The 27516-nt window shown below is 40.3% G+C and overlaps 1 protein-coding gene across 1 annotated transcript; it reads right to left on the reverse strand.

Moving 5' to 3' along the window:
* Positions 1-115: 115 nt before the first annotated feature.
* On the reverse strand, positions 116-27516 carry LOC134647307 (prolyl endopeptidase). The gene is made up of 16 exons (XM_063501599.1): positions 27354-27516; positions 23600-23701; positions 17806-18029; positions 17066-17253; positions 16350-16432; positions 14338-14480; positions 12456-12615; positions 11057-11176; positions 10549-10629; positions 9373-9558; positions 6997-7110; positions 6204-6352; positions 4530-4742; positions 3575-3714; positions 2768-2955; positions 116-338 (listed from the first exon to the last, which is right to left on the reverse strand). The coding sequence occupies exons 1-16, from the start codon at positions 27495-27497 to the stop codon at positions 273-275; spliced, it is 2301 nt and encodes a 766-aa protein (XP_063357669.1). The 5' UTR covers positions 27498-27516; the 3' UTR covers positions 116-272.

Below are 27516 nucleotides of genomic sequence, written 5' to 3' on the forward strand. Positions count from 1 at the left end.
AAGTGATTAGTTCATGTTTCGACGTATTGAATTTTCGGTCTGATGAATTGACCGACTCCCAACGACTCATCATCTAATGCGCCCCCGACTAAGTTAATGAAATAAAACAAAACTCTCATTATGTAAAAATAAAAACAAAGTTTTATTCATAAAAAATAGTAGCAATGCGTAACAATATCACCAGTCCCGGCAACCGGGACCCGAGGTAATCCACCGGCTGCAGTCGCTATGTACATAATACTATCGGGCAGTATGGCGCGGCGCGGCGCCGCTCACTTCACGAACTTCAGGCCGAGGGTTTGCGTCATGAAGCAGAGGATGTCCGTGTGCTCTTCAATCTGAAATTAAATAAACATCGAAATTATGATTTTGACTGGTATGTAGGTGTTCATCACTTGTAATACATCCGATTGTATTACAAGTTACAAGCTTTTGAGAAACAGGCCCCAGGTAGAGAATAGAAATAAAAGTGACATCCGCTTGTATTACAAGTTACAAGCTTTTGAGAAACGGGCCCCCAGGTAGAGAAAAGAATGGTAAGGGTTCAGAGTCTCCTGTTGATGTATGGAACCCTAAAAAGTGAAGCTGACAAGCTCAAACAAGCTGACATTTTATTTAATTGTCAGGTAAGCCTTTTTTTAAATACCGTATTTTTGTAATACGGTTTGCTAGCTATAGTCTACACATGTAAAGGGAAAACAATTCCTCTTTTTGAGTGCAGGAAGGGGGAGAATGTGATAAAGTAATAGTTATTTACGATACAAGTGTGAAAAATAGGAAATTCGCAACGAGTGGCGAATTTTAAAACACGGATGTTGAAGAAGCTTGTCTGGCGTCGAACAGGTTATTGTACAGAATGTGGCCTGTTTCTCAAAAGCTTGTAACTTGTAATACAAGTTTGACAGCTTTTGTTAGAAAAGGACTTCCACTTGTATTACAAGTTACAGTCTTTTGTGAAACGGGCCCCAGGAGAGTGTGTAAACTCCGAGTCGTAATTAGATTCCAAAAAAAGTAAGAGAATGTTGCCACTGCAATAATTTGATTGTAAAATAGTAAATTCCTTTTTATAAATAAACACGCTAAGATAATTTATTTATTGGTAATTTTACTCCTACGATTTAAAAAAGTACTTTTATGTACTTATTTTTACATAAATACGAGCCGCGCTAGTAAAAAGTGGCAACATTGTCTTACTTTTTTTGGAATCTAATAGGGATGATGACACATGTTGAATTTTATAACAAAATCTAGTAAAATAGATAGCAAACGAGCAATTTATCACAATAATGTGGATATTTAAATAAAATATTGAAAAATTACAAAAATACAGGACCTGAAAGTTTCAAAATTTAAGTTTTTTTTAACTTCCAAAAACGATAAAAGTAAGGGTCCCATCCTTACATTTCATGCAATAAAATATTGTATAGCAGTATTATATACATAAACGCAATATTTCACCGACAAAATAGTACATTATTGTCGAGGTTCGGAAGTAGCTACTTGCAGGCTGAGGATTCGTTTTAAACGGACGACCTTGGGAGTCCGTTTAATTGAATCCGAAGCCAGCAAGTAGCCTTCCAGCCGAGTCATATATAGTGCTTTTCTCAAAAATGGTGCAAGAAATAGAAATATTTTACAGAACTTACAGAAGCAACGTTCTAATTTTCCATTAATTTTCACAGAAAAAAATACAACCATTAAAAAAATTAGCTTGCTGCCTTAAAAAAAAAAAGAAGTATATTTTTCTGCTGAAAATACGCCAACCTATTTGAGACACCTAAATAGTCGCGGTACCAACATTAAGCCTGTAACAGACTATCGCACCGCACCGCGACCTTGGAGCGTCGCACCCATAAGTGAGAGCGAGAAAGAGATATCTGTTTCTCGCTCTCACTTATGGGTGCGACGCTCCAAGGTCGCGGTGCGGTGCGATAGTCTGTTATAGGCTTTATAATAATAAGTGCTGATCATCTGTTTGGCTGTTTAAGGGACCTATGCCTTCATTTGATATGGCCATTTGAAGTTTTTAAAAGTTTGGAACTCGTTAAATAATGGAATTTGTATGCGACATTGCAGTCCCGAAATCGAGACTGCAATGTTTTTAACTTTTTAATTTTTTGAATGGCCATAAACTACGCACTTCGCGACCTATTTTTTAACCGGCAACGTCGACTTTGCCGTCCATTTTTGAGAAAACGCAATTTTCTTGTTTTGTCCATATTACAAGATGGGCGATGACGTCACGGCCCTTGGCCGTTTTGTATAGGGCGTTTCGCGAGTGAAGTGCGACTGTCGGCCTTTGACTACAATTTCTGACTTTTGTGTTACTTTAATGCAATGGGTCCCATATAGACATTTGATCCTAAAAATAAACCAGATCGATTGATACCATAAAAAAAAACCGGCCAAGTGCGAGTCGGACTCGCGCACGGAGGGTTCCGCACCAACAAAAAAAAAAAAAAGCAAAAAAAACGGTCACCCATCCAAGTACTGACCCCGCCCGACGTTGCTTAACTTTGGTCAAAAATCACGTTTGTTGTATGGGAGCCCCACTTAAATCTTTATTTTATTCTGTTTTTAGTATTTGTTGTTATAGCGGCAACAGAAATACATCATCTGTGAAAATTTCAACTGTCTAGCTATCACGGTTCCTGGTGACAGACGGACGGACAGCGTAGTCTTAGTAATAGGGTCACATTTTTACCCTTGGGGTACGGAACCCTAAAAATTAGTCATACGACTCGGAGTATAGGTACTGTGTACTCACAATCTTAGCGGTGGGCTTGCCGGTGCCGTGGCCGGCCTTGGTGTCGACGCGGGCGAGCAGCGGCGCGCGCTGCGCCGGCGTGGCGGCCGTGCGCTGCAGCTCCGCGATGTACTTGAGCGAGTGCAGCGGCACCACGCGGTCGTCGTGGTCCGCCGTCAGCACCAGGATGCCCGGGTACGCGGTACGCTCTGCAAACAAACATTGTGGATAACTAGACAGGCAATAAGATAGATTGTACTAAACTGTTTGCCAACGCGACGCTATTGTATTAGTTATGAAAGGCAACAAAGCATAATATGCACCGTCAGTTTTATACCAAAGAGATTAACACATTAATATTACATTCCTTATTTAACACATGATTGAGTGCCGAAAACCCGACTATCGGGTATTTTATGATTCCGTTCCCAGGCCGGACGACCCGATAGTCGGGATCGTGGTACTACACCTTTATATGAAGAAATGTTTGTGGCCTGGCGCGGAGGTCTTGTTTGGCTGGGTGGGAATGAATGTGTTAACCTTTTCGACGCCGTGTCAAACACAAAGGCTGTCACTCAGACGCCACGTCACCGAAGTGTCAAAACTGAAATTGAACTTTATGCATATGCACCTAGGTCTATGTTGCTGACCTTGGTCTATAACCGTTTAATCCGTCTTTGGCGTTAGACCAGCTTATGTTCCGATCTTTTTGAATCATTTTCGTGAACCTGTAATGCCCAACAAGATCTGCAGGCAATTCGTAAGCATAACTGTGCTACGCAAACTAATTGAATAAAGTTGGTTAAAAAAAGAGCCGACTGCACTCACCGTCCGTGGGCGCGTGTATGTTGTGCAGCGGCGAGTACTTGAGCAGGTTGCGGAAGTGCGTCTCGTCGTCCGAGCTGCCGTAGTCCGACACCCACGCGTGCCCGATCGTGAAGCGGTGGAACCGCAGCATGTCCAGTACACTAAACATATACACATTATATGAGTGGATACATTTACACTCTACGCATGAGCGCTGACAAATTCTAGTGGGACCACACTATAGCACTTGGTGTACAGCGCATAGAACATCCCCCGCTTTCTAAGTTAGTGCTCGGATTTCTATAGTTTTTGAACATAAGGAAGGAAGGAACTAACCATTTTGAATCCACCCCCGCTTTAAAATGTGTAAAACCATTAATGTTTACCGCTTCATAATGATATCGCTCGCTCTCTTTGAACTAAACTTATTAAGACTTATGAGAGAGGTTCCTCAGGGGTAACGAAATAACACTGCCGTGCCTACACTGATTTTTAACCTATTAAAAATCAGTCTATTGGATCACCAACACAAGAAATACAATAATCCGTACACTCACAAGTTAGTCGTACACACAATTTGGGGATTTAAACCCAATAATCACTTAATCTATTAGTTTTACATTAATTAATTAAGAAGTCTTCGAGAGCGCGATACAAGTGTGTCGATCGACAAGACAGAACGCGCTCGCCATGCTGTCCACGTGAGCGGGACGGCAACACTTCGTGTAACGTTAGAGCGAGATAGATAGATATAGCTTCCGCTCTACTCCGTATAGCGCGCCGGGAGTTGGCCACGAGAGGCGCGCACGGGTAATTTAATTGACGACTGACCGTTGGTGTCGTTTACGCGGTTTGCTATAGACTTAAGATCGGTTTTCCTAGGATAGCGGTGCCGTCATATTGCGGCCGTCTCCATACTAAATAATACGGCTAAATATGGATGTCGTAGTATTACCAGAAGAAACCAGAGCATTACCCGACTTGGACGATAGCAGCGCCGTACAGTTCAGGCCGCTGATTGGCGCAGGCGGCCACCAGCAGCCCGCCGTTGGAGCCCCCCTGGATGGTGATGAGCTTGGGGCTGGTGTACTGCGCGGTGATGAGGTACTCCGCGGCGGCCTGGAAGTCGTCGAACACGTTCTGCTTGTTGAGCAGCCGCCCGGCGTTGTGCCACCGCTCGCCGTATTCACTGGAATAATTCAAATGGCGGCTTATGGTAAGGGCTAAAATCTTAGGGCCACCCCACATTTAGCGTCTTTCAAGCGTCGGCGTCTGGTCAGCGCTATGGAAAATGACGTCTCTGCGCAGTTGCGTCGACGTTGCGTCGAGCAGCGGCCATAGAGTTGTAGACGCCGACGCTCGAAAGACGCTAAATGTGGGGTGGCCCTTAGGAGTCGAGTTTTTTTTTTAGACCACCCATTACGTCGAAACTTGAGTGTTTTTAAATAACTGTTAGTTCATGACGAAGGTTTTATTATACTAGAGGACCTTTAAGTCACAATAAAATAGAAAAAAAAAAGCGGCCAAGTGCGAGTCGGACTCGCCCATGAAGGGTTCCGTATTTAGGCGATTTAAGACGTATAAAAAAAAAACTACTTACTAGATCTCGTTCAAACCAATTTTCGGTGGAAGTTTACATGGTAATGTACATCATATATTTTTTTTAGTTTTATCATTCTCTTATTTTAGAAGTTACAGGGGGGGGGGGACACACATTTTACCACTTTGGAAGTGTCTCTCGCGCAAACTATTCAGTTTAGAAAAAAATGATATTAGAAACCTCAATATCATTTTTGAAGACCTATCCATAGATACCCCACACGTATGGGTTTGATGAAAAAAAATTTTTTGAGTTTCAGTTCAAAGTATGGGGAACCCTAAAAATTTATTGTTTTTTTTCTATTTTTGTGTGAAAATCTTAATGCGGTTCACAGAATACATCTACTTACCAAGTTTCAACAGTATAGTTCTTATAGTTTCGGAGAAAAGTGGCTGTGACATACGGACGGACAGACAGACGGACAGACGGACAGACGGACAGACAGACAGACATGACGAATCTATAAGGGTTCCGTTTTTTGCCATTTGGCTACGGAACCCTAAAAACAACGGGTTGCACTCAGGGAGTGCCGGCAGAAGTGAAAACTCAATGACTAGTGCAAAATGCACTATGTATAATTGAGGTTAATGCCATCTAGCGTTATTTCGTCGCATTACTTGAAACCCCTGAGCACATCACTGTTAGTACTCGAGTTATATTAATACCAGTTAGAGCGAAACTCACTAGATGGCATTTAAATCAATAAAGAAAAACTCAATGACATTACATGTAACAGTTTTTCGATCAGTCTTACGGTCACGTGATCGTCTTACGGTCACGTCATCTCTCGCGAGTGCACCTCAAAAAGTGCACAGCGCCGCTAAAGAAGTTTTCACTTCAAAAAGAAAATCCGAATTAGAAAACTCTTTTGAAAACTTTCTTCACTTAAAAATTTCAATCCGTACAAAATCTAGATGTGTATTGGTGGTCGGGTTCAGGTTAGATAATGGTTTGTGAAATCAGCCCGAACAATACTAATAGCCATATTTAATTAACGATTGATAGACCTTATCTGGTCGCAATAAGGTTTAACTCCTGTCCCGTACGTACCCGCCGCCGCGTATGTTGGGGATGGCGACGATGCCGTTGAAGTGCTGCATGAACACGAGCCGCGTCACGCTGAAGCTGGGCTGCACGTTGATGTTGAACCCGCCGTACCCGTACACCAGCGCCGGGTTGGACCCGTCTTGGGGCAGACCCTACAATACAAGCACAATGAGCGGTTTCCGAAAGGCATAAGCATTTTTGTTTTTCTAACTGTTAAAAAAGTATTTCTGATTAATTGCAAACTGTAAAATTGAGATAAGACTTATCCAATAACAAGACTTATAAACTATTATTACCTACTTTAACTAGAGATGTTATCTTTGTGGTTGTTTTTTGTTTAGAAATTGTTTAACCCGCATAAATGTCAATGTGGTTCAATGAAGGGGTCGGACTGAAAATCAGCGCTGCGCAGGCAATTTGTAATGAAATGACTGACGCAGCGTATACTGAGCCCGTTCCTTTTGTCGCACAATTATTATTAATTTTTCAATCCCTTTATGTTTTTATGCTTTTTGTGTTGCAATAAATGGTTTCTTATCTTATCTTATCTTTATAAGACCCATCACGATTGCTAATAGGCAGTTTATGTTAGCAGCCTTTTATGAATAACGCCATAAATCTTTAGCGAAAAAAAATACATCAAATCCTTAACGCATTTTGGTTTTTGAAAGCACCACTTAATAAAATAAGGTCGAGTATACATATTTTTGGCACTTCGTCGGTATCGATTTTATTAGACTTGACAGTACCTTCCCTTAACTATGTAATTTTTTTTGCAATCTACCACTATACATACCTTCTTAGAGACTATGAACATAGGAACTTTAGTGCCGTCTTTGCTAGAGTAGAATATCTGCTTGGCCTCGTACTGCGACGCGTCGAAACCTTTTACCGCTACTTCTCTGAACACCTGTCGATCAAATCACACGTTATATCATAATGGGGTTGGCAACTGTTAAAGGTTTGCATAGATGGCGCCATCATAGCTTGCCCCTTTTTCTATGAGATATGGCTCATCAAGGGCTTTATATGATGGCGCCATCTGCTAAATACTTAGACCGGCCAACCCCAATTCGGAAAAAAAAACTTTAGTATAAATAATGTCTCATAATTTCGACATCTAAGTAATTTTTATGGTTGTTATTTGGCACATATCAACAGGTTCCGTTATTATACAGAACCCTAAAAATTTGCATTAACAAGTTCACTGTCCCGTGCCCCGCATATGGGTCACGGCAAGCCTTTATTAAAAGGCCGTAAGGTTTACAGTTAACAGTTGGGACAGTGAACGTGTTAAAGGTTCTACAGTAAGGCACCGAGCAGGACAAATTTCGTACCGGACTGACTTTTGAAAAGCGTCAAGCGGAATGAATTTTACGTGCCAGCCGATCACATGTTAGGTAGTAACCAACATACCGTGGGCTCATACGGTTGCCTCTTAAAGTCCACGTGGTAGATGACGCCGGGAGTGAGGAACGACATGAAGTGGTAGAAGATCTCGTGTTGCTCCTTCTTGCCGGAGAAGCCGACTATGTAGCCTACGGACGGGCACGTTAACATACCGTGGGCTCATACGGTTGCCTCTTAAAGTCCACGTGATAACTCCGGGAGTGAGGAACGACATGAAGTGGTAGAAGATCTCGTGCTGTTCTTTGCCGGAGACGCCGACTATGTAGCCTACGGACGGGCACGTTAACATACCGTGGGCTCATACGGTTGCCTCTTAAAGTCCACGTGATAAATGACACCGGGAGTGAGGAACGACATGAAGTGGTAGATCTCGTGCTGCTCTTTGCCGGAGACGCCGACTATGTAGCCTACGGACGGGCACGTTAACATACCGTGGGCTCATACGGTTGCCTCTTAAAGTCCACGTGATAAATGACGCCGGGAGTGAGGAACGACATGAAGTGGTAGATCTTGTGTTGCTCTTTGCCGGAGACGCCGACTATGTAGCCTACGGACGGGCACGTTAACATACCGTGGGCTCATACGGTTGCCTCTTAAAGTCCACGTGGTAAATGACTCCGGGAGTGAGGAACGACATGAAGTGGTAGATCTCGTGTTGCTCTTTGCCGGAGACGCTGACTGTGTAGCCTACGGACGGGCACGTTAACATACCGTGGGCACATACGGCTGCTTCTGAAAGTCCACGTGGTAGATGACGCCGGGAGTGAGGAACGACATGAAATGGTAGAAGATCTCGTGTCGCTCCTTCTTGCCGGAGAAGCCGACTATGTAGCCTACGGACGGGCACGTTAACATACCGTGGGCACATACGGCTGCTTCTGAAAGTCCACGTGATAAATGACACCGGGAGTGAGGAACGACATGAAGTGGTAGAAAATCTCGTGCTGATCTTTGCCGGAGAAGCCGACTATTAACATACCGTGGGCTCATACGGTTGCCTCTTAAAGTCCACGTGATAAATGACGCCGGGAGTGAGAAACGACATGAAGTGGTAGAAAATCTCGTGCTGATCTTTGCCGGAGAAGCCGACTATGTTAACATACCGTGGGCTCATACGGTTGCCTCTTAAAGTCCACGTGATAAATGACGCCGGGAGTGAGAAACGACATGAAGTGGTAGAAGATCTCGTGCTGCTCCTTCTTGCCGGAGAAGCCGACTATGTAGCCTACGGACGGGCACGTTAACATACCGTGGGCACATACGGCTGCTTCTGAAAGTCCACGTGATAAATGACACCGGGAGTGAGGAACGACATGAAGTGGTAGAAAATCTCGTGCTGATCTTTGCCGGAGAAGCCGACTATTAACATACCGTGGGCTCATACGGTTGCCTCTTAAAGTCCACGTGATAAATGACACCGGGAGTGAGGAACGACATGAAGTGGTAGAAAATCTCGTGCTGATCTTTGCCGGAGACGCCGACTATGTTAACATACCGTGGGCTCATACGGTTGCCTCTTAAAGTCCACGTGATAAATGACGCCGGGAGTGAGAAACGACATGAAGTGGTAGAAAATCTCGTGCTGTTCTTTGCCGGAGACGCCGACTATGTAGCCTACGGACGGGCACGTTAACATACCGTGGGCTCATACGGTTGCCTCTTAAAGTCCACGTGATAAATGACGCCGGGAGTGAGGAACGACATGAAGTGGTAGAAAATCTCGTGCTGATCTTTGCCGGAGAAGCCGACTATGTTAACATACCGTGGGCTCATACGGTTGCCTCTTAAAGTCCACGTGATAAATGACACCGGGAGTGAGAAACGACATGAAGTGGTAGAAGATCTCGTGCTGTTCCTTCTTGCCGGAGAAGCCGACCACGGAGCCGACGGGCAGCGGGAAGGTCTGCAGCAACTCGCCAGAGGCCATGCTGTGCAGTTGGAGGACGCTCTGGAAATATGAGTTTGATTTATGTTATCCTGGTCAAGTCAAGAGAATTATATAGTTTGTCAAAGGACTGTCTCATTTCAAACATAGACAGAAAGATGTTTAGTGTGCATAAGTTTAGTATATATTGTTATATAGTTATTTATTATTTATTGTAATTAGGATAATTTAGCATTTAAGTTCTAGAAAATAAGTTATCTGCTATGCCCAGTGTTGGCCGAAAGTTAATGCGAATTGAAAATGTTGGCCATTAACCATTATAAATTGAACCTTACACCGTATCGGACGATTATAGTTTACGATTCAATTTATAATGGTTAATGGCCAGCATTTTCAATTTGCATTAACTTTCGGCCAACACTGGCTATGCCCCATCCGGGTTTCATAATATGACGTGTACTTATATTTGTGTATGTTGTTTAGCATGAATAAATGAAATGAAATGAATCATACTATCTTTGTCTTACACTATAGTTCGTTTTTTTAGCATTAGAAATAAGGTAAACAATCTTGATGTGTCTTTTAATTGAAAAACACGTTTTAAAAATAAGTCACGGCAAATATGTAACAATTATGCATCTAATACGATCATTTATATTCTTCTGCTTTCATAAGTAATAGTTACTGATTTTTAAAAAACGTTGTTCTATTAAAAGACATATCAAGATCGCTTACCTTCTTTCTAATGCTAAAAACACGAACTATAGTACTAGCACCCAAAAGAATAGGATGAGTACTTATAGTTTTTTGTTCTAATTTACTATAACAGTTTGAATGATTCACGGTTAGTTTCACTAGACTTATATCGACCGGGATATGACCGGTGATTACCTTTTGTATTGTATATCCCGGTCGATATAAGTTCTTATTTACTGACAATTTGGTTGGACCAACTACAGCTTGTTTTTATTAAGGATTATAAAAATAACGGTGAGATTCGTTTACGTGTCGTTATTCTAAGGCGGTAAATAAGTGGTATATCTACTAACTCACCTTTACATCTCTGACATAGTGTATAACAAGTTTGTCGTTGTCCACCGCCGAGGCCCAGTCCAATACATCGCTTGGATGTTCCTGGAATAACATATTGCGGTTTAGATTACTCGTCCTTAACCGTAGTAGTTCCTTAAAGCACCTTGAATGGACTGTGATTTTAAAAACACTCTTTATTAACTTTATTCTTCATTTACTTGTAAATATTGCGTTGGTGATGCTAATTGACAAAAAACTTGAGTATAAAAGTTACGTTAGGTAAATTAGAAACTGAAGGACTTGGCCGTATTAACCTAAGGCAGTTGAATTCGAAATCATCGGTGTGGGAAATATACTGAATTTCTGTTGTTGTGAAATTGAACGAAAAGAGATGGAACTCTAGTCCAAATGACTTTTCAAAAGCTTAATAAACTAGGTTACCGGCGGTAGTTGGGCGCGTTCTAGTTGCCGTCCTTGTTGCCTAGGTAATAGAGTTCAATATCGAGTGAGTGTCTATAGAGCAGGTTACCGGTATGAGCGTCTCCCAGTTCTCCTCGGCGGGGTTGTGCAGGTCAATCTGAATGAGGCGGTAGTTGGGCGCGTTCTTGTTGGTGCGGAATATGCACACGGACCCTTCGTTCGTGATGTACTGAAATTAACAAACAAAAAGGAACTTTAGACAAACAATAAATAAGTCGTTTCTTGTGTACCCGCGCAAGTATTTATAGCATTTGTCATAGCGACAATAGAAATAGACAATCTGTAAAAAAATCAACTGTCTAGCTAGAGTGTCGAGCTGTCTATCTATCATGGTCCTTAAAATTTGCCCGCTTACAGAAAACTGATGGACGGACAGCGAGGATGGGGCACCTTCATATATCACTAGGTAACTGTATTTGTAACGTTTGTTCGACGCGTCGGGACGCGCCTTTGTGTGTCGCGCGTATTTCATAAAATAATAACTGAAAATCATCAAAATCCTGTCATTTTTATGGTTTTGGTCGTTGGGTATAGGTTGTCACTGTCGCGACAGTCGCGAACGGTCGGCACACGCCGCCAGTGTGGCATACCTCGTAGTCCGCCTCGAACTTGTGCACGATCTGCGTGAGCGACAGCTTACCCGCGATCTCGGGCTGCTTGCTGAGGTCGGAGAAGAACAGCAGGTTGTCGCGACAGTCGCGTACGGTCGGCACACGCCGCCAGTGTGGCATACCTCGTAGTCCGCCTCGAACTTGTGCACGATCTGCGTGAGCGACAGCTTGCCCGCGATCTCGGGCTGCTTGCTGAGGTCGGAGAAGAACAGCAGGTTGTCGCGACAGTCGCGTACGGTCGGCACACGCCGCCAGTGTGGCATACCTCGTAGTCCGCCTCGAACTTGTGCACGATCTGCGTGAGCGACAGCTTGCCCGCGATCTCGGGCTGCTTGCTGAGGTCGGAGAAGAACAGCAGGTTGTCGCGACAGTCGCGTACGGTCGGCACACGCCGCCAGTGTGGCATACCTCGTAGTCCGCCTCGAACTTGTGCACGATCTGCGTGAGCGACAGCTTGCCCGCGATCTCGGGCTGCTTGCTGAGGTCGGAGAAGAACAGCAGGTTGTCGCGACAGTCGCGTACGGTCGGCACACGCCGCCAGTGTGGCATACCTCGTAGTCCGCCTCGAACTTGTGCACGATCTGCGTGAGCGACAGCTTGCCCGCGATCTCGGGCTGCTTGCTGAGGTCGGAGAAGAACAGCAGGTTGTCGCGACAGTCGCGTACGGTCGGCACACGCCGCCAGTGTGGCATACCTCGTAGTCCGCCTCGAACTTGTGCACGATCTGCGTGAGCGACAGCTTGCCGGCGATCTCGGGCTGCTTGCTGAGGTCGGAGAAGAACAGCAGGTTGTCGCGACAGTCGCGTACGGTCGGCATACGCCGCCAGTGTGGCATACCTCGTAGTCCGCCTCGAACTTGTGCACGATCTGCGTGAGCGACAGCTTGCCCGCGATCTCGGGTTGCTTGCTGAGGTCGGAGAAGAACAACAGGTTGTCGCGGCAGTCGCGGACCGGCGACACGATCAGGTAGCGTCCGCAGTCCGTCACTTCTGCGCCGCTGAAAATGGAAAACTCAATTTAAAAAAATATATTGTCAAAATGTACAGTCAGCAAAACTATTAGCTTAGCATACAAATATGCAGGGATGCTAAGCTAACAGTTTTGCTGACTGAATTCATTCATAAAGTGTCAATGCCATTTTACAGCTTGCTGTACAGCCAATCAGAATTTGGCTCGAGTGGCGCTTATGCCACTTATGTTAAGAGAGTTTTTCAGGATATTTTTGCTCCAGCTGTAGATGTTTTGTGTTAGACGGGCGGCGAACCGAGCTTTTATGACGTCGGCGACCAGGCCAGGCGACGTGGCTTATAATAAGTAGTGGTAATATTAATACACTATGTTACTTTTCGTAGTTTTATGGATATACTACGATGATAAACCTAAATAAAGTATGAAATGAATAATGTGACTAAATCGTTTGTTCAAAGTGCCGAACTATTACCAATATCTACTTACAATTGCGAGTTTACTTAAACCAACAAAAGGACATAAAAATAACCCCTACGTCAGATACTAGGCTAAAAAAAGGATATCCACTCTAATCAACAAAAAAATATAAATGAATATGGGAACTAAAAAAAAGGAAAATTGACATAGCCCAATATTTCTAAGATCTAGAATGGGTGAAAGATAAGTTACATACTGGCGCTTGTCTTCGCCCATCTGCTGCGTATGGCAGTCACTGTCAATAGATAAGAAACATGCACACGTTTGACTATTGATATTATATAAAATATTAAACAAGTTTGACACTTTGAACAAACACATGCATTGAACTTTGAGAACCGTAAATTGTCGCTTCTTAATCCTTTGACCGCCAAAGACGTCACATTTGCTACAAGCCAATATCAACTTTCGTGCGTTCCGACAAGGTTGAGGATGATGCGCCGCGCACGATAAGCGTGGCGTTAAAAGGAATAATCCTTGTGCAGTCCGACTGTAGAATGAGCTCCCTACTGAGGTTTTCCCGAGGGACTACAGTACCAGGTTTTTCAAAAAAGGAGTGTACAGGTTTTTAAAGGGTCGCAACGTGCATACAACCCCTCGAGTTACAAGGCAGCGTTAACCGCAAACGCGCGGGCCCGCCTATGCTTATTTGCCACCGATGAATTAAAGAAAACCACATATCAGCATTCATAGCGTAAAGGTAATACATCAGAGAAGTGACATAAGTCACATCCTGCACGTTTTAGTAAGATACAGGCGTGGTGCCCGCTGTTGGTACGCGTATCTAGAGAGTAGGGACAGGCGTGTCTCACTCCGCGATTTCGTCGCTTTGCTACAGGTAGCTAAAAGTACATTTTCGGGAAAGCCATAAGCCGCGCGTGGCGCTGTCGCCACCTAGCGGCCATATCTGTGCTGATCGTAAACAGGCGCGTTTAAAGATAAGATAAAAAAGATAAAAGATAGTTTATTCAAGTAGGCATAATTACAATGCGCTTATGAACGTCAAATAAAGCTAGGTAGACCGGCTCCAACCCTACACCTCTGCCCCGAGAAGATTTAAATACCCCCTCAATTGGAGGAGGGTATCCCATTATGGGACCGGCAACAAACTCGGCGGGACACATCTTTTCAAAAATAATTACATCTTATAATTAACATGCATTACGAGAAAATAAGGAAAAAAAAATACGTTTTGTTAGAGAGTGAGTCTTCTGTACTTAGTACTATTATTTATTCTGTGGTAGGGACACGTTTTGCTAGAGTAAAGCCTTACATCCTCCATAGGGGCTCCTCGGGGAACTCGACCACGATGACATCTTCAGTCTGCGGCGTGTTGAGCCGGTGGTAGCACAGCTTCTGGTCGCGGTTCACCTCCGTCTCAGAGCCATCCGTCTTGCCAGTCTGCTCCGGGTACCTCTGTTAACGAAGGATCATTTTGAGTTTTCAACTTAATTATACATTATAACACTTTAAACTCTCGCGTTTTGTACACATATTTAATTACACAAACGGGTCTACCGCGATATAATTTCATTGTTTTTACCTTTAATTCCGACATTAAACACATTAAACTTTGACGGATAGCTGCAATTTCTTTGTCTACCCCGAACATTTTTATTAACTAATTTCGGGTAGTTTAGTGGTGTTTTATTAATATCTCCGTTGACATTTGTTGGGACGTCAGTCTTTCCGTGACCACAGCTGGTGCAACTCAGCTGAAACGTCGGAATTAAAGGTTAATTATACATTACTTGTTTTAACACCAAATGTCTAGGTACTCTAGGTCCCCTGGTTACCTGCGCTGCACGTTGATATTGAGAATTTAAAGTACAGTCGCCATAGACATATCGAAGGCTCTTAAATATCTGAATCAATCATATTTTTTTTCATTGTCAACTTACGAATTTATAAATTTTCATGAATATCAGAATTTACGTTGTGTGGGCATAGAACGAAATGAAGTAGATATAAAGACCTAGTTCTCAGCACTATTGGTTTTTGAACCATTTTGACGCGTAGTATTTGAGAAACATTCAATAATAAAATGATGGATGGTTGCATCAGCGTTCGTTAATATCGTCATATGTCAATTTAGGCAAGACAATGAATATAATATGTGGTCACAACTGTTACAAGGCTATACACGTCTATTTGAGTGCACTTAACAGAACTATCAAAATAAATAGTTATAGATGTGATAAATTTACAGCGTCATTATCCTTGTTAAAAATGGTTATGACTCCGATAAGGAAAACTACATTGATACTGTGTGCATATTTATGATTTTTGTTAAGGACAGGTATGCTTAAGACGAAACAGGAGCTGAGATTTAAATATTTTAGGTAAATATACCCATCTCGCTAACGGAAGCGGCTCCTAAAACTAGTACAATAAGGACAAGGCGTAAAATCCTGCGTAAAAATCTCAAAAATCGAGGTTTCGTACTCGACTGTTTCCTCCTCCAAAACTTAACCAATCGTAACCTAATTTGGAAATCTAAATGATTATGAAATTATCTGTGTCGGACCGTTTTGCTTTTTTGGCTAATTGATATCAGTTTTGAATACCACGCCTCTCATTGCGGCATAGTCAATTAGGCCATTAATTTTGGCTATTTTTGAAGGGCGCCTTAAAAACAAAAATTTCAAAAAAAGCAAAACGGTCCGACACAGATATTGACAATATTAATCTGTGTTGAAAAAATCATTGCTCTAGCTTCAAAACCCACGGAGGAAACAGTCGAGTACGTTTGTATGGAGAAATGACCACTCCTGTTGGCTCTTAAGCCTATTTGTGGACTTTTGGAATAGACTTTCTATGTACATACTTCAAATAATCGTGTAAACTTTTATTATTGTTGCTAGTTTAGAGTTAACAGGTATGGAAGAGTGATAGACAGAGACAAAGCCTTTCCTTGGCTAGGCTGGCAGGTCAATTTGGTGACGATCAAGTGACTTAAAATATACACATAAAAATTCCCATGGAAGCCAACAACTAACCATAAAAGTTGTACTAATTCTGTTTTGCTCGTATAAAGTAGTTCATAATAACGCAGCCGGCTCACACTACTAATAAAGGCTTAATGCTGTAATCATGATCTTCATCAAAGCCGATCCGACGGAGCGTGGTACAGTCAGCAGCAGAAGTTGCTAAGCGGGCGAGGTGTTCAAAATTACCTTGACACCCTCTTATTCTCTTAACAATAAAGTCGCGTCAAGATCATTTTGAACACCTCGCTCGCTTAGCAATTTCTGCTGCTGACTGTACAGTACCACTGGTACTTACAGAGTAGAACAATCCCTTGTTGTCCTTGGTCCACGACATGGATGCAAACTTCACCTTCTCTAGGACCTCCGGGTAGTCTTCACCTGTAATTAGAATTAAAAAAAAAAACCGATTAATTAAGTAACAATATTTTGGTGGCTGAAATATCTCGCATAAAGAAGATAGCAAATATTTCTGATAAAGTAAAAGTAAAACCTAATGAAATGTGACATACAAAACAACATAAACTCTGCACTCATGTCAAAACTTTTGTGTGGAAGTGCCATTTCTATCGTGGAATAGTAGAACTGCCTTTAATTGTTGATCAGAAATATGTTCGATACAAATCTTTAAGAATTTTAGTTGGGTCAAAATTTATATTTACCCCATCAAAACATAAAAATAATGTACAAATGGCGGACTTAATGCCTGATGGCATTCTCTACCAGTTAACCATCGGGCCAAACAGAGACATGTAAAAATGGTGCAAGGAGAAAAAATAAATTTATTAAAACTAGTGTAAACAACTGAACAAGTTAAAGTTAAAGTTACATTATTATGTAGTTTTAAACCGCTTTATTCTACTCATCGACTGCAATGATTGAATTAAGACTTCGTATACCAAAGTGAAATCGCATACTTTTTTCACTATGGGATTCCAACTCAACTATAATATTCATTAGTGATCTTTTGTGGGGCAAATAAAAAATCCGATTTCCTTATAAGCGCCCGATTACCTGTGGCAACATCCTTCAGGTGTATAGTGATCCAGTCTGAGCCGCTGGCGGAAAGGCCGTACGCGAACGTGGCGCCATCTTCCGTGAACCGTGAGCCCGAGAGCGCGACCGTGCCGTCTTCAGACAAGGTGTTGGGGTCGAGGAACACGCGCGGCTCGCCGTCCAGGCTGTCTTGGATGTACAGGACACTGGAACGATGGAAATTTACAGTTATATAAATACCCGGCTTCGCACGGGTTAACAAATTATACATAAACCTTCCTCTTGAATCACTCTATTAAAAAAAAGCGCATCAAAATACGTTGCGTAGTTTTAAAGATCTAAGCATACATAGGGATAGACAGACAGCGGGAAGCGACTTTGTTTTATACTATGTAGTGAAGGCCGACTTGGTCTTCTGTCATAGACTACGTACAGACTACAGCCTCCCTGACCAAATGTGATTGATGATATACATTTGGCGTTACACCGGGCTTGACATATTTTCCGATGGTGAAAATAGATACGTATTCATAAAATTCTTCGTCATTACGAACATAAATAAATTAAATAACATCACTTAATAGACCAGGAGTGATATGATGCCACACCTAAATTAACCTGTAGTTAACTAGTAGATACTGGCTAAGACAATTATGGTGAAGTAACAGAAGTTCAACAACAGGCAATCCCGAGACCACTAACGCCATCTACGGGCAACTAGCATAACTAAGACACAAAATAAGCAACAATTCACTCACTTTTGATTCTGCAGCCCAGTGTTTTTAAAGAAGAAGTACCGGTCCCCCCTTCTAAAGGGGCACGAGTATTTGGGGTAGTTCCAGAGCTCCGTGAGCCGCGCATTGATGTCGGCCTTCACGGGGCACGCGTCGAGGTACGGCCGAGTGATTTTGTTCTCTGCCTCTATGAATTCTTTGGTTTCTTCTGAGTCTGGGTCTTCTAGCCAACGGTAAGGGTCGTGGATCTGTAAATGTTATAGAATAAACGTTAATAACGTACCGAACGGCATAGTCAATCAATTAAAGTGATTTTTGAGCATTTATCGCCCACCAAAGTGTTTTTAGACACTTCGGTGTCTATGTTTCTCTATGTGTCTTCTTCTTGTGTCTATGTTTTGTACTCATCAAGGGTGATAAGGGTATTACAACGAGCTTACGTTCAAACAACACTTTAATGAATCACCATTAGTTTTAAGTTTGAATATTTGTACGTCAATAGGCAAAACACAGAGCTCTATTTATCACTACATAGTATAAAACAACGTCGCTTCCCGCTGTCTGTCTGTCCCTATGTATGCTTAGGTCTTTAAAACTACGCAACGGATTTTGATGCGGTTTTTTTTAAATAGATAGAGTGATTCAAGAGGAAGGTTTATGTATAATGTGTTAACCCGTGCGAAGCCGGGGCGGGTCGCCAGATATTTTATACTAGCTTTTGCCCGCGACTTCGTCGGCGTAGAATTCGTTCCAGCAGTTAGAGTAATAAGTATAGCGCCTGGATAAAATCTAAGGGCAATAATTTTGAACATAATATGCTTAGTTGCTTACACCAATTAACAGGCAATTCATTAATTTTCTCATTTCCACCCCCCTTTCCACCCTCTTAAGGGATGACTTCCGACATAAAAACTATCCTATCCTATGTCCTTCTTCGGGACTCAAACTATCTCTATGCCAAATTTAAACTTAAAATGTTTAGCGGTTTAAGCGTGAAGAGGTAACAGACAGACAGAAAGACAGACATACACACTTTCGCATTTATAATTTTAGTATGGATATAAGACCTTATAATTGTATTACTTGTGTAGTATCTAACAAACGATTCTTTGAAACAGCTAATCGAGTGCACACTCAAAGACTGAGTTTATATCGATCCTCGACATCCTCGTGACCCAATTAGATATGGATTAGGTATGGTTTTAAAATTTAAAGCAGTAAGCCAGCGGCGGTAAAAGCCTATGTATAGCTGGAACACCGACTAATTGATTCATTTTAGTTTGTAATTAGTACAGTTCCGCATAAGTTATGGCACTCAACTTCAGAAGACGGACTCTTGTCAAGTAAACACACCACAAGATCGTGATGACTTAATATAAAATATGCATAAGGTCGCCCCTATAGACCTCGCTTGAGATCTAGGACGATGCTACCATACATCTGTAACGCGTCCTTTCCTTGTCAATGCTCCTTGTTGCAAATAATGTTATATTAATTATATGTATATTAAGATCAATGTAAAGAAGATATACTTAAAATATATTACTGAGAAGACCGTCATAGGGCCAGAGCTCTCGTATTTGTATACGTAATAATTCGCTCTGACACAATTAGAAAGGATGAGCTTCAATCCTTCTGCCTTACCGACCTTTTGTAAGTGGAGTATGCGTACAAACATGAGAGTTAAGAGCGACGAAAGAGCTCGTAGACGATCTTCCCTCAGATTGACCTTAAGTTCAATAGATAGCAATCTAAAACAAATTATAGCCCAAACTGTTTAAAATAAATGCCGTCCGTGACATTTTTACGACAAAAAAGTTTACTTATTTAAGTTCACGATGCATAACGAACACAATGGGAGCAAACTAAGCGACGCGAGTTTGATTCGGACAAAAAAGAGGAATGCATTTTTTGATATTATTATTAATAGGGCATGACAGAAAAATAACGTTTTTGTTTACACATGGGATTAACTACATTTAAGCAATACACAAATCGAATAATACAATATAAAGAAGTCTTGATTCCGCATAGAACATAGCATAATATTTTACAAATTTAACTAACTGGAGAGTATGTATTTTCGTTAGGCTCATTGCATAGTATAAATTCTAAGAATAACTGTTAAAACATTAGATTGTAAGCGGTTTACAAAATCGAATCACGTTTGTAAAAACCGTCCGCAAAATACCATCAAAGTGTTAAACATAACAGTACGTTAGCATAATACATACATATCGATTCGTACAAATTGTCTGCCTATTTAAGCGGTTCCAATCGCCATGTCGCGGACGTGACTTGAATTAACGATGGGAATATTGATCAGCTGTGAGTAGTTGTTCTAGGGTGATAGTGTTGGCAGCGCATTCGAAATTTTAAAAATGTCAACTTGTTTCGATTACGAGCAGTGCATTTCGCGCGCACGAATAAGTGCGAGCAAAATGCACTGCGAGTAATGTCAAATCATGTTGAGATGTTTATAGTTCGAATAATCCTGGCTAAGTAAACTGTAGTTAGGAAATAACGCAGCTGGTCCCATCGAATATTACAAGCAACAGTATTCAATAAATAATTATAGGACAATCATACACAAATCAATATAGTCCTACGGTGAGCTAGACACAAATAAATGTTTTTATGAATGCAAAACTGTCGGTAGGTGCTTTAAATTTAGTTGAAATAAAAGAATAGTTATGTTAACCGAGTGTAAAGATACGGACCGGTTTATTGATCAGTTGCTAATCGTGATCTTTGGCAATGTATATACGAGTATATAATATATATGTACGATTAAGTATCTTAATGGCCCTTCTATTAAATAAATCGTTACAGCGGTCGATGAACTAAACGGCTATTTTTTTTTTAATCAGTGTCAAGTCAACGTGATTGATAGTTAGTTCATACCAAAGTAACCGAGGTAATAAATTACAGGATGTTTTATAAGACTGTGCTCAAGTTATGTAAAGTTCGATAATAAACACACATTATGCGTAGATAATCGTGAATGTGCATTTATATAACATTACTTTTTTTGCTTCAGCGAGTTAAAGCGATGTAAATTTCTTCCCGATCAATTTGATGGGTTATGTAGCATAATTTCTAAAATCAAATTTCCTAAGTACGAAATTCCTAAAGACAGAACATCGAAAATCAAAATGTCTAATGTACGAAATTCCTAAAGATACATGTCCTACGGTTAATCAACCTACTATTTAAATGTCTAAAGTACAAGCACGCAAGCAAGTGCTAGTGCACGAAAATACTAACGATCTTTTTTCTTACGTTCAGTTGACCTAAGTTTAAAATGTATAAACTGCGAAATTTCTAACGACATTTGTCCTACGTTTAGCTGACCTTAGCTTAAAAAGTCAAACGTACGCAACTTTATTTTCAAAAAACTTCCTTTACAACTTAACTAGACGGAGCCCCGCTTCGCAGGGCTCCTATTTCTGGGTGGTTTGCCCTTCAGGCATCTGGAGCTCCTAACGAACCTAACCTACCTAACTTCCTACGCTTTTTCCCCCAAAGTGTACTGTTTTCACGGACGTCACACTAAACTAAATCAATAGGTAGGTAGGTTAGGTAGCTTCAGATGCCCGAAGGGCAAACCGCCGGTTCCATCGAATCGCCCAGAAATAGGGCCCCGCGTAGCGGGGCTCCGTCAACTTAGGGTAAGTAGGAAATGTTCTCGGAAATATTGATTTTCAATATATTGTCATTAGGCTTTTTGAACGTAGCTATTTTGAGCACTAGACATATTGACATTCAAAGTATTGTTCTTAAGTATTGTGTACAAAGGAATATTGATTTTCGAAAATGAGATCGTTCGATAAAAAGTGTATTAGGAGATGCGTCTTTAGGAATTTCGTACATTAGACATTTTGATTTTCGATGTTCTGTTTTAGAAATTTCGTACTTAGGAAATGGGATTTTAGAAATTATGCTATATAACCCATCAAATTCAAAAACATCTTTGTGCAAAAAATATGCTTAAGTTACAAGTACACATTTAACTCGCGGTCACCACACAAACCGTGCCTGTAGTGTAGTAATTTAGTACTGGTGGCTGAGCACTCATTTGTCCTCTTATTCATGATCTAAAAAACACTCTACAAAATTTTTGTTCTATAATGGATGCATATCGGCTAGTGATGGTATAAAATGTTGCACGCGCTAGCACGTAGGTAAAATAGGTGCAGTATTTTTTTAAACTCTTCAAGTAACTAGAAATAAGAAGACCAGCACAGGAAGCGTTAGTGGCCCAGTGGTAAGACGTGCGGCTTCCAATGTCAAACCGATAGTCGTGGGTTCGAACAAGAAGGAAATCAGATAGTGTCGAGGAAGGTAACTTGTGTGTATGACATGTCTGTCGGCTTCTGCGCAGGCCATGGTACGTGCCCAGCATCGATAACTTTATATTATAATGTACACGTAGGGACAGACCAGCTACATTACCTATAACTATTCTGACACAAATAACAGTATAAACTCGTGCTTTTTATAAAACGAGGATAAGACACGTAACTTGCTTTTACGCTAGGTCGTCAAGTATTTATGTTAAGAAAAAATCACTCGTGTCATGTTACGAGCATATTATTAATTGTAAGAAATCTATAAATGTCGCTATTTGTTACAATGTTTATCCTAATATCCTAAACATAAAGAATATCTTGACATTTATTATTATTAAGTTACTAAACTACCCATATTCATGTTTTTTTTTACAAGAAGGATCATGAAAGATATTTTAACGACTATTCCATACTACTAGGTGCTACAGTAGTTAGTAACTACTGCAGGCGTATTACGGCATCATTTATCAGTTATCGCTTAAGACGTACCATAATTTAGCGCTCGTCTCTCTCGCGGTGTCAGAAAGCGCATCATGCCATTCATGCCAAGCGCGATAAACTCAATCATAATATGTATGCCTACTTCAATAATTGTCATCATATAGGTAAATAATCGGGAAGACTTCGGCTTTCGAGATCAATGACCTCAGCGATTAAGTTGTAATGTGAATGAACTTTAATAATTAAGAAATTAATTGGTGTAATGAGGCCTGTTATATTTTAATAATGTACGTGTGTTCGTTTCAGATTCGACGAACTGCTTTAGAGATTTATCCTTTCCCAGCGCAGAGATCAGGTTTGAAGGGAAAGTTGCGACATAATCTAGTATCTAAGGTATAAAATAAGGTTAGACCTTTAAAAGTAAAGACTAATGATACATTAGAAACTGAAATTTTGTTTACTATTTGGGGAATGATAACTTTTGGGTCGAAGGCAGGAGGAATCATCTTTAAGGATGGTATTCCATATGTCCAATATCTTGCTTAATGAGACTTGGTCTACATTTTGCTTATTGAGAGAGTGAGACGCAATGCACATTGGACAATGAAATTGGACAGGTGGAAAACCACCCTTAGATGCATCAAAAGCTGTACAAGCAAGGCATCAGATGATTTAGGTATTGTGAGCTTCATGCAAAAAGTTAGTGAGACAACGAATATTTTTATTAAGTTATCAAAAACAATGCCCTTTACAAAGAAATTAGTATAAGAACGGAATGTTAAAACATCGAGTAAAATAAATAGAAATTTCGTATCTCATAATTGAACCAAACTGTGCGTTAAATTGATTGGATGGTGCAGGACTTAACCCTTCGTAATCTTCGTATGTACTTGTCAAAAGTTTGCTACTGAAATGAATAACCCTGAAATTGTAAATTAGCCCAAATTGTCTGGGACGGGAGAAGGCATACGAAAGATTAAGCTTTTAATTAAGCTGTTTTAAGTTACTAACTGTTTGTCTCTTACCTTGGTCCCATGATAATCGTCGACCACGCTCTCATCCCGCCGCGCCACCGGGTACTCGAACGTCATGTTCCTCGGCAGCGTGGACACCCGAGCGGTCGCGCACTGCAACAACGCAAACACCACATAGTACGCTAGCATCGTGCGGACAGCCACCGGCGACTGACCCCGCGTGTACGGGCACTTATATTTGTAGAGAATACGAATTGGTTGCATAGACAACGCACCGATCCGTGCCCGTAGTCCTTGCTAATGCTTGACGATGGGATTTCTGATGCTGACAGCTTCATGGTGGAATGATGTTTCATTTTTGATTTTTATGACAGCTGCCAGCAAAGAGGATGCCACTACGTTTGTGGCCAGTAGGTAGCGTTAATGCGAAGTTGTAGGTTTTTGTACACTCAGCATCAAATAGATAGAGTTCCCTTACGCCGCGTGGTCCGATCGGCTTGTCCGATCAATCGGACTACGAATATTTTTTTTTCCCGTTGGCTGGACAAGCCGATCGGACCACGCGGCGTAAGGGATAGAGTTAGACCAAAATAACTCTGCAACGACTAACTTCATAGAAGTATGACGTTTAAAAACTTTAAAATAACACTGGCAAGTGCGTGTGCTATCAAAATCGTTAAAGACTTTTCATGGTTTAACTCTAGTAACCGACGTAGGTACTTTACGTACAGTCAGCAGTAGAAGTTGCTAAGCGGGCGTGGTGTTCAAAATGTTCTTGACGCGACTTTATTGTTAAGAGAATAAGAGTGTGTCGAGGTAATTTTGGACACCACGCCCGCTTAGCAACTTCTGCTGCTGACTGTACGTAGCTGAGTTTGATGATGTTGAATATACTTATTTGTATTTTGACATATTTTCAAAAAAATTTAAGTATGTTAAACTTTTTACCAATTTCTTGGACAAATCCAACTATGTTTTTAAAAGATTTTTAAAACGCCCAAAATCATGTTTGATATGATTTCGCTCATTAACATACTAAAATAACAATGATTAATAATAATGTGTTATGTAATTTGTAGAAATGTAGTGTCTTTATGTGATGTTTTATATAATTAATGTAATTTTGGTGTATCTGACATTTTGATTAATTTATAAAATAAAAGGTAAATAACAAATAATATATATACAGTTAAGAAATGAACCTTGAGGGTTCTACTCACTAACCGTAAACACAACAACATAGTTTACGACATAAACATTAAACAATGTAAATAATCGTATTCTTCTCACATTTATCAACTGCTATTCCGGTACGCGGCTTAACTTGATGATTTAACGTTAGGTATTTATTTTTACAAGTGCTTTGGAAATGTTGTGCTCATATATGTGACGTCCCACGGGTAAAGGTACCTTAAGGCGGTTGGCGCCTACGCTATTATTAACGCCGCTCCAATACAATTGCGGTGCTATGCGACGTAAGCGCCAAGTGCCATAAGGTACCTTTTCCCGTGGAACGTCACATATATCCTTTACAATACCCTAGTGTAAGTAGACTGCTATAATACGTATCATTATCACTACTTATAGAAGTAAAAAAAATGTTCCCACTTTGACTAATATGTATTACGAATTCCTAATTTACTTTTTATTAGTCAATACTTACAATATCAAAATACGCGCTGAGTTAGAGACACTTGATTTCAGAAAGAATACGTAAATATTTTGATAGGTACCTACTTCAAATAATTACGTGATAATATGCAAAACACAATTGGGCACCATACTGCATGCTTCAGTAAAACTGCAAGATGCATTTAAACATTTTAAACCTATCAGCTGAATGTGAGATATCTCTGTAGCTACTCTAATTTACACTGTGTAATCACCATTTATTTATAGACAGATAACATTGTCAACTTCGTATCTGCATTAACGTTGTATATAAATTATATAATTATGAATTGTATGATGGGAACATTATTTATATTGATGAATGCGTAGTGTAGCTGTAGTAGGTAAGAATAGTATTTTATTTATCAAGTTATATTCGATTCTCTTCGGTTTGGAAGGCAAAGGACGCATATATATATATATATATATATATATTGTCTAAAATGATTATAATGCATTAGTAAGAATTATATTCCTTGTTATTGACCAACAAAAAAAAAAGATTTTGAAATTAGTGCAAAGTTATTTAGATTCACAATCTTAAAATATGCTAAAAACAGCTCAAAATTGATAAAGAATTGCCGGGGATCTTTGAATTCTTGTGATTACAAAATATTTCCCCAAGCTTGAGCAAAAAATGAAGTTATGAATGAAGATATAGATTTTAGTAAAAAAACAGTTGAAATCTTACCTCTTCCATAACTAAGTGCCAGCCATTTTCCAGGTAACTGGCGAAACCCAAGGTATAGAAACAATACACTTTGGCAAAGATCTGCTTTATAGCATAGTTAAGCATTATTTATTTTTTGGCTTAAACTCTTTCCGCTATAGCCACTCACTCATAATTCTTCTCAAATCTGCTTATTTGTCACTAACAATAAGAATGCATTGATTTGTGTAACCATTTATGAAACATCAGTAACATATTGGTGATAAATTATTAGTGCTGTGTATGGATGGGCTATTGTAATCTAATGACAATATGGTTACAGTATGTCTTATCAGTAGCCTAGAATAACTAACTTATTTACTATGCACTTGTGCACTTACTTATCAGGTATATGGACACTATAGACAGTGAAGTTTCTGTATGGACCTCTACTACTTGTACTTCTAATCTATTATATTTAATATTTTTTTTATGCAATACCTCACAAAATAGAGATAGGTATTATTTAAAATAATATTCCTATTTGGAGTTAAATATTTTAGCAATATAACTAATACTCCTAATAGTAGTCCAGTGTACATTGTGTTTTGATTCTGACGCAGTCTCTTGGATGGGGTCCATGAGAGACCAGCATCAAATACCCAAAAGGTAACTTGACATCAGTCCAAGTGAGTACCATTTTAGCGACCTTTCATAATTTATTCATGCAAGTATGTAAACATACACCACAATCTATTTTATTTATATAATTATACAGTATATTTTTGGTGCTGTTTCATAAGTAAATGTAATAAAATAATAGTCAAGTAACTTAACTTCATGTTGAAGAAAAACAAAGTGGCTCCCATCATCATTTCACAATTCTTTTTAGTTTGACCACTTACTTAAAAACAATGACAGCACTTCTAATGAGAAATATTTGTTCAGTGGTCAAGAGTATAACTCATATCAGTACTTGAATTCAGTTTATAGATAAAGCAAAGCACTCATTATAAGTACACGGCGGGAATAAGTACTAAGTACGGTTTATACAGTACATAAAACATATAATAAAGGGTAAATTTTTATATAGTTGAACTGAACTCAGAAATTTCTTTGAAACATACGATCTCAATAATAATGGTTATAATATCTTATACGATACACATATACAAACGGCTCAGAAAAGTGTAGAGTAAATAATAAACACTGAGTCCTACGGAAAATTCTTGATATCATTCAGTTAGATAACCTATGAGGGTAGCTAATTATTTAATTTCTCTTACAAGTTTCACTTAATTCATTGTTATTCTAGCCAATGTTAGACCTTCACAGGCCGCTAACAAATTTGTCCTTACGATTATCCTTATCTACGAAACCCACAGCAACTATTCAATCGTTGATCGTACGTACACAATTCAAATCCACAAAGAGCTGTCACAAATTAGATTCAGGTTAGACAATGTAAACGAGAATATAACTTACAGGTAAGCGATGAAAAGCAACAGGTGTAGGTGTGAGTCTCCGGTTGATAACCAAATTGCTCTGGTTATTATTTAATGCCGGAGAAATTGGCAAAATCCGGCGATGAGTAGCAAAAAAGCGACGCACAGCCTTGCACGCTGACATTTAGCGTAGTGTTGCTATT

This window comes from Cydia amplana, chromosome 4 (assembly GCF_948474715.1).
Source record: "Cydia amplana chromosome 4, ilCydAmpl1.1, whole genome shotgun sequence".
NCBI classification, from domain to species: Eukaryota; Metazoa; Arthropoda; class Insecta; order Lepidoptera; family Tortricidae; genus Cydia; species Cydia amplana.